The 14177-nt window shown below is 35.8% G+C and overlaps 1 protein-coding gene across 1 annotated transcript in view; it reads right to left on the bottom strand.

The window, feature by feature from the left end:
* Positions 1-8553: 8553 nt before the first annotated feature.
* The window catches only part of TRDN (triadin), a 208455-nt gene continuing 202831 nt past the window's right edge, over positions 8554-14177 (bottom strand). Inside the window, exon 39 of the mRNA XM_040697502.2 lies at positions 8554-10868. Within this exon, the coding sequence (XP_040553436.2) occupies positions 10726-10868 (143 nt within the window). The 3' untranslated portion in view covers positions 8554-10725. The remainder of the gene's footprint in view (positions 10869-14177) is intronic.

Below are 14177 nucleotides of genomic sequence, written 5' to 3'. Positions count from 1 at the left end.
AACTATGTGCTGAAAGTACATATTTCCAACATGAGTAAACACTTGCATAGCATATTCCCTACCTTAATCACTGCAAAGATACGAAGCCTCCAATGCCAAGTTATTATTGTTCAGTTTTCATTCAATAGATATAGATATGTAGATAGTGATAACTTCTGTGAAACGTTATCTTTTCATCTGATGAGAAAAATGTTCAACTAGAAAGTCAAGTGAAGACCTACTCTTATGACATTTAGGTGACATGCTATTAAAACAAGGGAGGGAAAAATAAGAGACACATGACAGCAATGTACCAAATCTAATATTTTCATTTTTGGCAACTAAAAATTGTATGAAATGCAGAGAATGTTGCATTGCACTTTTTAGATAAATACATTTTTCTAAGATTATAATTGTATACTGAAGCATGCCAAAGTTAAGCATTAATACTAGGTACATAGTACCACAGATGAACCTTATACTGTTTCAGCCCTATGGAATCTAGAGAGATCTGCTCTTAACTTGTTGAAAATACAACAAATGAAGAAAGATGAATTCTTCTTGGGCCTAATTCATCCTATCTCTCAGATATTTATTGCAGAAAAAGTAGACTGTCATCAGGAGTTACCTGAAGTCTCTCATCACTGACTACAGATTTAAAATTGACTGAGCTACTGCCTTAGGCTGGACACCTGACAAACCACTGATAAAGTTAAATGAGATAAATAACATCTAAAGTATCTATTGAGTGATATCGTTCTGTATTCACTGTGAACTTCAGCTGTTCTACTTTACTGTAGCAGGTTGTCTTCACTATGACCTACTGGGAAAGAAGAAATACAGCCTCAGAGCATAAGAAGGATTATAGATTTATTCTCATAATGTCTAGAGTAATAGAAATCCATTGGTTGGTTTTCACTCCTGTGTCTATAGAAATTAGAATAGCTGCAGGTACAAGAATCTCAAATAAGAGGATTTTCACTTCTGAATATTGCTAGTACTCAGCATTTCTGAATGTTGTCTCCTTGGGATTCACAAACGTTTCATTGTCAAAGTGAGGTCTGAATTACAAAAAATAAGTTTAATGCAGCCCGACATTTTCAAAGATATTTGAACATACGCCATGATAGTGAAAATCAGAATGCAAGTGTTTTGACAAAAACACCTCAGTGGTGTTTTGGAAGCTGGTTATCTTCAGAGCAACCTGTACTGTCTTCTCACGTCAAAAATTTTTGATACATAAGGGAAACGTTAAGAATAGCACATGAGGATTGATCATTATGAGATGACTGTCCTTGCTTCTCAATGCATGATCAGCACACTACCACTCTTGAAAGGTGTTTATCTAAGCTTCTAAGAATTCTGATAATTTTCAGCTTTTCCAATGATTAATTATATTTTTAACCATAAAATGCATTCTAATGTTTAATGAAAACCTCTCAAGCATTTCTATTTTTCCAGTAGTTGAAGAGTAGGAAGAGAACCTAACCCCACCTTTATGTCTATAGTGAAAGAAGTATGCACATTTTCTTCTTTTTAACCTCACACATTGGAATTTTAGTCAGCAACTAGAATTATGTTTGTAAAAATATTGCAAAATAGGAGGAGATTATGCCTCCGTCTCAGGAATAAAAGGATTCTATATTTGAATATTTGTTTTATGTAGAGAATGCCTAATACTGTTGCACTAGTTCATGCATCTTTACTACGCGAAGAAAAATGTGTTAATCCCAGGGCTGTGGTTCACAAGAATGTCTAATGGTTAAAAGGGCTGTGAGCAGTTTTCTTTTCTGTCATGAGTGATTGACAGGAGCAAGCAATGCTTCATACAGTTTTATGAAAGGCTGATGCAGGAGCTTTGGAAAGGGAAAATGTTTTACTGGTGTGATATCAGTCTGCACATATCTCTTCTTACAGCTTAGAAATAAGGTACTTCATTGTATCATGGGTTATTAGCTATCTCTTTCTTAATAAAGAACAGAAGTGTTATCTAATTGAATCCAATGGAAAACAATATTTTAAACATCCGAAGATGCCTTTGGATATATTAAAGGAGCACAAAAGAGCAAAATTAATTAACTTTAGTGTGAGCAGTTGGTTTTCTGTCAGGTGCCCTGGTGAGAATCTGGGGACTTATGTTTCCCTTTCTTGTATTTGAGAAAGCATAGTAAAAATTATTGCCCAGTGAAATTGGTGAAGGGGATAGAACTGATTACACTATTCGTGCAATCCCACGTCTTTATTTTTTAAGTTAGATGAGCTTAGCAGTGACTTCTTTGCTTCTGTTAAATTTCAGAATAAGACAATTGCTAACAGAGTAATATACATTGAACTCATGATTGTCAAAGACCAGATGATTTTTTAGCTGAATTATAATTACTGTATTACACAGATGTTAACCTTCACATTAAGATGTGTGCTGAGCCCTGTGCAAATATATAGTGAATGATAGATACTAATCAAGACAATGAATACAGCACCCAGCCTAGTAGAGCACTCTGACTCTTTGGCATGAGCTGTAGAAAACTAACATTAGTCTGAAAAACTTATGTAGCAAATGACTTCCAGCCTTTACACAAATGAAAAACCCTGTCTTATAAATATTTTAAGGTCTTATCTTGTGGAGGATGAATTACTTGCCTGTGAGGTGACAGCAATTCACTCCCCAGCAAGAGTCAAGTTTTCCAACACATCACAGAAACAAACCTTCGCTGTCCAGTAGTTATCTAGCACATGACCATTATTTTTCCGAAGAACACTGGGATCACACTGCAGAAAGGCAATTTGTGTTTCCCCAAAGGAATTAATCATCAAGATAATAGGTGATGTTTGTCAGTCAACAAATGGTTGATGGTGGAGATAGCTTGGTAAATTTGGATGCTTGTCAGATACAGAGAGGGAAGGAAGAGGGAATGTTAATTTTTCAGAGACCTAGGAGCTTCAGCTGCTTTATGCTGGTTAGACCAATTGATTTCATCAGGGAATGATAACCATCAAAGTTATTATTAAAAAAAAAAAAAGACAAAGAAAAAATCAGACACAACCTTCTTGTGATTTGCAAGGGAAATGAAATGAATTCCCTATTCATAAAAGTGAACAGGAACAATATACAAACTCTGGAGGTGCACATCTAATATTATCTAAGCTGTTGTCCTAGGTAAATCACTCAGTGCAAGAAAATAAAAAGTCTTATAGCCTAATCCCTTTTTCCTCTCCGAAAAACCTCACTGTAGGGGTTTGTTCAGACTTTCACCTACTGCAAGTTTTCCTAGGTAAGCAAAATCTCATTTTCAGGGTCACAAACAAAAATAAATTGTAGCTTCATTGGTGTCAGTGGGAGAACACCGATGTAAATCAGTACTACGATCATGGCAGATGTGTTTAGGGAAATGTGAGACGGGAGCACTGGAGACAGAGACCTCTTATAAATATAGACAACATGAAAGAAAGGGAACACTTAATCTAGAAATTTCTCATCAATTTGTCCAAGACAGACTTTAAACAGTTGTGTTTCATTCCAGCTTGAGTTATGGAACTTGATATGAAAGGCCACAGGATGAAATATAAGGGCCTATTTTCATTACATATTAACGTGTGTGAAGGGAAGATGCTTAGTGTTCTGCATGTGCATGAAGATAAGACCTTAGGTGCCTTGCTGCATCCACACATACACACACAGACATTTCTTCTTGTCAGTCTTTGATTACATTCTGTTTTCACAATGACTGTGACAAGCTGTGTCCTCATACTGCTGACAGGATGTAGCTCCACTAAATATACTTTCCAAGTGAATGGTAGTTCAGCTATCAACAGGTGAGATGCTTGCACCAATGTGAAAAGCAAGCATTTATTTATCTCAGAAGACAGGATCTATGCCACATGATTCTGGATTTAAATACTGATTGCCATCATCTGTAAACTGCCTTTAAATTGTACAGAAATATTGGAGAGAATCTTCCAGTCTGTTACTTGATCTTTTCAAAAGTATTAAACAACTTCTCAATTTAATCATTTTCTTTCACTTAAAAATTTTGATTAAGTTCTAAATATAGCAAAGAAAAAAAAGAACAAAAACAGTAGTAGATGATTTAAAATTAAATAAGGAACTTATACAAATAGTTCTACGACAAGCCTAAAACACTCAGCTCCATACTAAAATTAGGCCTTTATATCTTAGCCAACTATTTAATTTTTAGAGCACGTTAGTAGTAGATGATGAATGTAAGAGAAAGGCTTTAACACTGTAAAACTCTGCATGTAAACAAAAGTAGAGAATGGTACATTCTTTGTAGCAAAAGACTTGAAGTGGTTGAACAGTACATAAACTCTTACAAAAGCAGTCTCAATATAAAGGATGGAAGATGTCAAATGGGATCTTACTCAAACCTTGATAACTTCTCTGTTGCTACAGTTTCTTTTCACAGAAACTATGATGTCAGCTAAATTGCAGAAACCCTTTTCTCTGCAGTGCATCAATCACTATCATCCACAATGCAGCAGTTCACAAGCAGATGTATCTTTAAAATACTCCTGTGACAAAAGTGAATAGGTCTCCATTACATGGATTGATCTGACAATATTTTTACAATCTTTGGTTACATGCGCTTAAAATTCCCACTAATTTAATTCACCAAAACTATAGGAACCAAAACACTATTAAAAACTGAAAATGTCTAAATTATTTTTTCCTTAAATCATTAGGTTTCAGGCAAATTAGAGGCATGCTACTGGCTATTTTCTGAAAGCTGAAGCACCCAGATGTTCTGTTTTCAGTGACACTTAACGTTTAATAGCCTCACTGCCATTGATAATAGTTTTCCAAATGCTCTCTTTGCTTTTGGTTTGAAAATGAAGGTGTGAAAAGATGCTTTGATACTTTAGTTTTGTGGTTTTTAGGGGAGCTAGGTTGGATCCAGACATCCTTTAAGTCTATGTGATCCTGTTAACCTCAATGGCCACACTACTTATGCCCAGAGATGATAAATAAATTGGTGAGATTTTCATGGGAAAACACACTTGACAATTAACTAAAAAGGAAAATTTGTCTGACTTAAATACTTATGTGAGACCCTAAAAAATTTTTGGAAAAGCAGATTAGGTAGATAAAGTCTTTAGCCTTTCAAACCATCACCAAGCAGCAGTGTTTTATATGGGTTTTCTCAAACCAAACTTACATCAACCCAAAGGTCAAGGAGAGAACAAAGAAAATCAGTTTGGAGAAAGAGTAACCATATCTCTTTGATTGGAAGACACAATACTTAGTGAGGCATATGGAACATTCTCATGAAGTTGTCACCATGTTGCCTTCTTATTCATTGAAATGCTACAGCTAGGCTGTAATTTAACAGCATGGTACTCAAGGCTCCCTCTTTGCATTGCTTCTGAAAGAAAAAAAAAGCAAGGAAGGTGGGTTGCATATCATTTATATTTCTATCTTGTAGCTAGAAAGTGTGTTTGATTGTTAATGTCAGCAACTTTATTTTCCCATTTCCTTAAGAGGTCCTAAAAAAGAAAACCTTCATATTGTAGTGCCCCACAGTGGAATAAAGAAGTTGCTGAAGTGTTTCTGTCTAACTTTTGCAATAATTACAATTTTTCTCTTTGGTGATTTGATTTCAGACAATTACTGCTTTTTCTCCAAGCTAGAACTTACCATGCAGTAGATAGGAGAACAACTGTATTTCTGAGTAAATTTGACCTCAAAATAAATGAGAAAACTTATAAAAATGAAAAGTATCTTGTATAAAAATATCCTTTCAGTTCTAGAAAATGAGACTACTTGGGATTTTCTTAACGGAGAGCAAGAACAAAAAGAGAACATAGGAGTCACAGTGGTCATCTAAACAAGGATATATTTCTCCCTTTGAGAATAAGCAATCTATACAAAGTAGCAGGCTCAGAGCTGTAAACAAATTTTATCTGTGTGTATTGGTAAAACAGAACCTCCTTTCCCTGCATGCACAATGAACACATCACTGAATTATTTAAATTTCTGGGATTTTGGACCAAGTAAATTAAAATCATGTTCTAATAATTTTACTAATTTCTGTTTTAATAATAGACAAAACAGTGGACAAAACTCCTGAGAAGTATTTACAGCAATAACTAATACAATCTTTGAGACACGGGTACAGAAGAAAATATTTTTGTTGTGTGGAGGATGTATTACAAACAAGGAACACACAAAAAATTCCATAAACCAAGACAACAAGCACAAAGGATCATGTTCCTTCATTTTTTAATTAAAAGACAAAGGCTCCTTCATTAAGAAGCACACTCTGCACAGGGAAGCTTTGCTCACAAGTAAATAATATGATTCCTTATCTCTTTGGTTAATTGGGAATTTTTGGAGAACTTTAGTCAGGACAAATGGGTGATATGAAAGCTGGATATCTGACCTTTTCAGTCATATAAATAATATATAAATCATATTTTAATTTACCTTTCTGTTTCTTACTTCTGGAAAACTACAAGATAGGAGAAATAGATTCATCTCCAATATATTATTCTTCTTTTATGAATATTCATAACCATAGGAGGTTCATTTGTGGGAATTCTCACAAGGCATTTCCTCTTTTTTTTTTCAGGTATCAGCCCTTCAAACTTTCACATTCTCCTTCTCCCATTAGTACTCACATTCCTTTATCTTTTTTTCTTGGCTTCCAATATCTTGTATCCTTGTTAAGAAGTACTAGTGGTGGTATGTAACTGTGAGCAGTCAGCTGTTGACTCTATCTGAAGCCCAAAGCAGCTTAAACAAGTGCTTTCTCTAAGGGAGAAAGACTTTCATTCATTTCTCATTCTACCAAATGGATTATACAGTGGGGTGCTGGAGTGGATAATAAAGCATTAAGTAAGATAGGAAAGTGAAGAGACTTAGTTGCTCTTCTGAGTGTTTATGCTCTGGCAGATAAAGACATCCCCTGCAAGTGGGCTTACTGCACTTTTGTTCTCTTCTGCTGCATTAAAGCAAAATTTCATATAACATTTCTGCAGGGAATTTTGCATCTAAGCTGGACCATACTAAGTTGTAAGTGGCAGTGTAGAGAGAAAGCTAGGGTATTTCTAGGATCAACAGGAGAAATCTTCACAGTGATATACAAATTAAGTATGTTCTGTCTTGAGTTCTAAGTGGAAAACCTAAACATGGAACAAATAGCAACTTGTTGGCATTCTGCATAATAAGTAGGAGTAGGATGTGTATAGATTTGTGTAACAACCAGCTGTGGTGTGCTACCTTTTGCTAACAGCCAAACTCCTACCTAGATGTTTGCTAACTGCCTCAGCAGAATAGGGGAAGAAAATTGGAAGAACAGAAATGAGAAGGTTCATGGATAGAAGGAGCTCAGGGAGCTTGCTTGCTAATTACCACCATGAACAAAGCAGGCATAGTTTTGCGAAAGTTAACTTTATTGCCAATTAAAACAAAAAATGTCATTAATAATTGGGTTGTAGGAAACAGAAAGGCAAACATTCAGACAAAATGTTTCCTCCCCCTTTTCCAGAGTCTCAACCACCCCTCCCTGATCAATTAGAAATGAACCACTGTGAAAACCCACAGATTGCTGGAAAGAGGACGAGAATTAACTAACTCTAGAAGCTGTAAAAGGCTGAAATCAGACTCCAGCTGTGACAGAGGTAAGAGTGTAAAACACTGAATGTGGTCAGAGGGTTGAAGATGAGATAAGTGAACAGCACTACCAGGAGCAGGCAGCTCTGGGGTGGGCACCTTGCTGTTGGCTGAGCAATGTAAAATGTATCTACTGGGCTTCTGCAAGCCATGATGAAGCCTTGCTGTTCCTGTTTACTTCAGCAGAATTTTAGCATCTCAGGGAAAGGTGAACTGGGAGAGGAGTTTCATCTCATGAAGTGTTGATTAACCTGCATAAACCTCCTGTGTGCAAAGACTCACCAAACTCCATAGGGCAGAGAGCCTTCAAACCTGGATGTGCAGTTAGTCATGCTGCCTTCAGGCCATAGTCTGCCTCTTGCATCACCTCCTAGGTTTTAGCAATTGCTAGTATAGACAAGCCATAGTTCTTACAGTGTTAAAAAATATCTCAATTTTTTGCCTCTCTGTTTCTTGGTCATCAAGATCATCTTGACCTGAGATGAGTTACAGAAGAAAGCATTTTTCTTCCTTTCTTCCTTCCTTTTTTCTTTTTCTTTTTCTTTTTCTTCTTCTTTCTTTTTTTCTTTTCCTTTTTCTTTTTCTTTTTCTTTTTCTTTTTCTTTCTTTTTTTCTAGTTTTACAATAATAGTTTAAATAAGTATCTTGATGAACATAGGTTGATACCAAATGAAGCTCTGTCTTGAATGGCTGCAAACAATTTGCAACTTAACTGTCAGACTGTAATCCATAAAAAACGTGTGTGGAAAGACTAGTTAAGATAAGTATTGCAAAAAGCCCATTGGGATGAATAAAATGCACAACAATTCATTTTCCAGAATTAGCTGTAAGAAATGCCATCTTCATATTTATAGGATTTGTAATTACTTAGGGATAAAAAGTTTACATACATGAACCCTTACCTTCCACTTTTGCATTCACAAAAACAATCTTAGAGTCACAGAAACAGAGTACATATTCTTTATTTCTCAAAACAGATAACAATCAGCATATGATTTTGAAATACTTCAGGCTAATTTGACTAAAGCCATGCAATTCACATAATACTTTTTAAGGTTCCAGTTGAATTTAAAGAGAAAAATGCTTGCCATTTTGGGAGCGCAAACGTTTCCTCTGTTCTTAGAGGAAATCAGATTGATATTAGGGAAGAAAAATAAATAGCTTATTTTATATTACTTTTTCAGTGATATTCAGTATTTCTGTTTACAGAGCACTCAGATGTATAGCTGAGACATTATGGGAATGATACATGAAACATAACCTTGCCATCTCTCAACTCAAATGAGAAAAAGTGTTATGGCTAATCATAGTGTATGGAATTGAATGTGGTAAAAGAAGTTGAAAAGAATGAAGGCTTATAGTGCAGTAAAATATTGAAGTTGGATAAAGTCCTAAACTAAATTAAATGATTTCTGGAAAGTTATAGTCTTATTTTAAGACAGCTTTCACAATAAAAGCCGAGGGCACTAACATCCATAGTATTATACACATAATCATAAACTGGGGGAAAAAAACACCAAAACAAAGCAACACTGGAAATATAAAAAGGCCTACTGAAAGAAAATTAACAAGTGACATTTTATCATGAAATATTCTCTGCCAACAGCTCTATATCCCTGTACATCTGCAAAACTGATTTCACAGGTAACAGCGGAGGCCTGAACTTTTTTGTCTGCCATGTGCTCCAGTGTGGGAAGAGCTACTCATAGAGAATGTTCCTATCTCTTTTCAGAAACCACTGTCTAAGCTGCTTGTTGCAATCACAGATTTTACAGCAAAGGACATATACAATATGGGACTGCATCTCAGTCTACATGAGGCCATGATCAATAATCAGTGTCAACTTGACTCAGCTGCGCAACAACAAAGCGATCTGAATTGCATGAGTTTGTCAGAGATTCAGTTGTCTGAAACACATGTGAGTCAATTATTTAATTTAGATATGAATGGGTTGGCAGGCAGAGAGAATGGGGTAAAGCAGTGATATTGCCTAGAATTACGCAGAAAATAGAGCAATGGATTGTTACAGGTGTGATCAGATTCTGCAAGTATCCAGTTGTACAATGAGCATCATACTCCTTCAGCTGGTAGCTATGTCTCTAAGATCACTGCCGTACCTTTCATATTAAATGCAAACATACAGACGCTTGAGAAAACGCATAGCAGTTTACACTGTAACAAACTGGCACGTATACCACTGGGTATTTGGATTGGTTTCATGTTGTGACCAGCATCATACATCACAGCTTTTCATCTTATGCTAACAGCAAATGATTGGCTGGTATATTCTCAATTTTCATGGTTTTTGCTGCAAATTGATCGGATTTGCCCACAGGAAAAATTTTTGTTTTGTTTTGCTTGTTTCTTGGGATCTTCATGTTGATAAAACATCGATTTTTCTCACCTTTGCCATGTTGTTTTACTTTCTCTTCTCAATTTGGGCTTTATAACGTGAACTATTTGTATTTTGCCAGCAGGCAGGTCAAACACACAGTGTCTTTAACTGCTTCAGGCTAAACAGAAATATTCATCATTAGCATGACTTGAAGAATCAACTTACTGGTAGTATGCTGAGCTGCTGATAGCAATTGTGAACTTCAAACCACACTGGTCAATGAGACATAAAAATAGCACCAGTTGCAGGGCACATTTTCATGATTTAGTGAGGCTTTCTCCTGTCAGCAATTTGATTGAACTTTACGAAGAAGTGATTTAGAATTGCAGGTAGTCTTGCAATCTTGCTGATATAAAAGCTATGTTCAACCTCTCACTCCCTAGTTAAGAATAAATGAAAAACAGACTGACGTTAATGCTGAGCAGGTAAAGAAAAAAAGGAGGAGCAAAAGAGGCAGGAAATCACACACACGCTCACACACACAATCAGGCCAATGCTTTGTTAGCAGCATTTCCACATGAGAAATGGGGTGCTTTTACTTCTCTACCTTTGTCAAACACAGCTTATTACTGTTTGCTTTGCCTGTGTCTCATGGAAACTTTTCCAGGTACATGTGCCAAGTGGATCACATTCTTGCAATGACAAGTACCACTGTGACTACTGTGGACCTCAGCAGAAAAGATAATGTGCAAAATGCGAGCAATCACAGGACTCAGTCTCTCTACTGCCCTGGTTTCCTTGTCTTTCTCTTGGAAATCTTTGAGTGACTCTTTTCTTCCTTGTCTGAGGAGGGGTTGGTAGGAAGCTGCAGTCCAAATCCGTTAGGTCCATTTATGAAAACACATTGAAAGTAGCGGACAGGAGCTAGGAAAACAAAGAGATGGTTAACATTTATAATGCCCAAATTGACACCATAAGTCTCTGTTGTATTCTTTCAGAAAACAACTATATAATTTAATTCCCATTAATTGAGTTACGACAACACACATCTTTAGTGTCTCACAAGGCAGATTCCACATTTCAACAAGATTTTAGCTGAAGAGTTCAGCATGGCATATTTGTAGCAGAGGTTTAGAAGCTATAGACAATTTACATTTAAATCCATTATTCCACATTATTCCTTTTTTCTTTCTTTCTTTCTTTCTTTCTTTCTTTCTTTCTTTCTTTCTTTTTTCACCCCACAGAATATTTACATTCTACGATAGCTGAGTGGAAACTCGTGAAAGCCATATGTATATTTTCTGATCTTATATTTCACAGCCACTTTCAGATATACTGACAAGTTCCAATAGGACTCCAATGAAATGGTGAGAGTGGCATTTTTAATTAGGGTTTGGATGAGTGTATATATGTATCTATTGGTATGAAAAATGGCCCTGCCTGCTTCCTAATCCTGCAAAATCATGGTGATTTTCTACCTTTTGATTTTTGAGCAATGCTTTATATGGTCTCAATTCTATGTGCAATGTTTGAAAGCTTTTCAGGAACACATCTTTTCCGCCCAGATGAAATTGACCTTATTTGTTACAGAAGCTGAGTTGTGGACTCTGAAATTAATGTTGACAAGATTTTAAAAGATAACTATTAGTCTGGCATGCATTTGGGAAAATGATTGGAGGAGTGCTGGAATCTCAGAAAGTTAGTTCTCATACAATTATTTTTCTGCTGGCTATTTCTTTCCCCTGCTGTTCATTTCATATTAAGAAAAAAAAAAAAAGCTGTCCATTGTAACAGGTCAAATTTGAGATGGACTCCAAGGTTCCCTTGTGTTATGAACTCAAATTCAAGGTTTGTTTATTTACTGCCAAGTCACAATAAAAAGTTGAATGCAGAGTGGTGTGTCAGAAGTGCTGGTATGTTCAACCCAATTATTTTATCTTCTGTGGTTTTCTTGCCTCACTCATTCAAAGGTTAAGTATTTACAGTGTAAAAGACGCGCTTGAAAGTGATGTTGGAAATCAGATTCTTCTGAAAATGACTTTGTGCTTTCCCCCTAGATCTAAGAATAGAATTTCTCCCCTCAGATTACTGGTATTTTCACTGTGGTCCTCTGTAAGATGAATCCAGGATCTCTATTAAAAATATGAAATTAGATTAGAGAAATGATCTCTTGATTATAGCTCACATCAAGAATATAGAGATTGAGGTTCACATCCAGGGCCTGACAAGCTATAGACACTTATAAAGGCATTTATATAATCATGGAATGATAGAATCACAGAACACACACCCTGAGTTGGAAGGGACACACAAGGATCATGGAGTCTAGCTCCTGGCTCTGCAGAGGACCACCACTGAAATCCTACATCTGAAAGTGTTGTCCAGTTCCAGCAGGCTTGGTGCCTGTTCTATGTGTGACAACCCTCTGGTGGAGAACCACTCCCTAACCCCCAACCTGACCCTCCCCTGATGCAGTTTCATGCTGTTCCATTGGATCTTGACACTGTCACCAGAGAGCAGAGGTCAGTGCTGCCCCTCTCCACTCCCTGTGAGGGGCTGTAGGCCACCATGAGGTCTCACCTCAGCCCCCTCTGCTCTGCGCATCTCTTAATGTGGATCAGCTATATTTTCTGGCTTTGCTTACTGTATAGTATCACTTGGGTCAAGAAGTTTCTGGGATGTATTATAATTACAATTAACAGGTATATTCCATTCAACAAGATATCTTTCCTAACTAAAGCTAATTAAAAACAGTAAATTGCCACAAAAGAAGCTATGATTAAAACCAATCTTTTCCTATCAAAATGCTCTGCCAAAGATTTCTCAATAGATTAAAAAAAAAAAAAGAAAAAGAAAAGCAAGACTAAAATCGACTCCCCCTGAGTATCAATTTGATAAAAAGAATTATTTTATAGGGAGGAAATTGCCAATTTAAAACTCATCTTTCTCTTTTTAAATGGAAATAATTTCTGCATATCCCTCTAATGGATATAAAAATAAAAAAAGTCAATAGCCAGTTCTCTCTTCTTTATGAAGAAGGCAGGTAGGGCATCATGCACTTGCTAGCCCCAGTAAATACCAGTAAATACTTTATTTAAGGATAGTAGAAATCATTTCAAAAATAACTGTGCATGCAGTCAGAATACAAAATTCAACTCTTTCTTTCACACATTCAGTAAGTCCTGATATATACTAGATCTTTTATAAGTGGTATTTTAAACATGGCTATATATATCATAATCAGCATGCCTGACACCACACTATTTTGTAAAGAGGTCATTTTTAGTTTCTGGATGGTTTTCAAACTATTAATTTTTTATTTTTTTTCCCCAAACTGTCTTGGTTAGATTTCTTATACTACTCTCAGTACATGACTACTCCTCATTGTATGTCTTCTTTTTTTTTTTTTTAGGTAAGCATATAAAACAGAGCCAGTCGCCTATATGGCAGCAATCTTTAAAGTAAGAAATGATTTCAGAATATTTCAGAATACTTTTTGCTCCGTGCTTTTCCACTATTTCTCTTTAATGTTGTTCTGTTCTTCTTAGGCTGTTTTATCATGCAAACCCGAGCTGCAAAACATGCAGATAAAAATGTCATTCAAACAAATGCCAACATCTCTGGAAATATGTCTGTATCAGAATCTGCAGCATTGTTATGATGCACCATAGCCAGAAGAACAAATTGAATTTTGGCACGCAAAGAAGACTACAAATGTAGCCCCCTCTGCTTTTATAATTCCCACATTAAATATGAATGCAGAATGTGTCTTCTAAATGGAAGAATGTTCCCAGTTCTAATGTATTGTCTCATATCTTCAGGGCAAATGTTATTAAAAAAAAAAAAAAAAAGAGAGATGATCAGTAGGAAATGTGGCTTAACATTGTAATTCTTTTCTCAGATTATCACAGGAAAAAAATCGTATATCTGGCCTTATGCTTTTGGATAGGATGTAATTTATGATAAATCATATATTTGATGAATTTTTCCTTATAAGTGTTACTGGGGAAACAAGTAAAAAAAAAAAAAAAAGCAAATGTTGGAAAAATCTAGAAAAGTTTATTTGACAAATTACAGCTAATTCTGTTATACCAGGACCTGATTTCTATGACTAATTTGGTTTGGGGAAGATGGAAAAGGGGATATTTCAGTCTTTGTTTTTCTTTTTGTTGAAGGAAAGGGTGAGGCTTTTTTCCCCTTATGGAGGGAGAGAAATATGAAAAATTATTTTTT

Source organism: Gallus gallus, chromosome 3, assembly GCF_016699485.2.
Source record: "Gallus gallus isolate bGalGal1 chromosome 3, bGalGal1.mat.broiler.GRCg7b, whole genome shotgun sequence".
NCBI lineage: Eukaryota > Metazoa > Chordata > Aves > Galliformes > Phasianidae > Gallus > Gallus gallus.
This window is presented reverse-complemented; position numbering and strand designations above follow the sequence as displayed.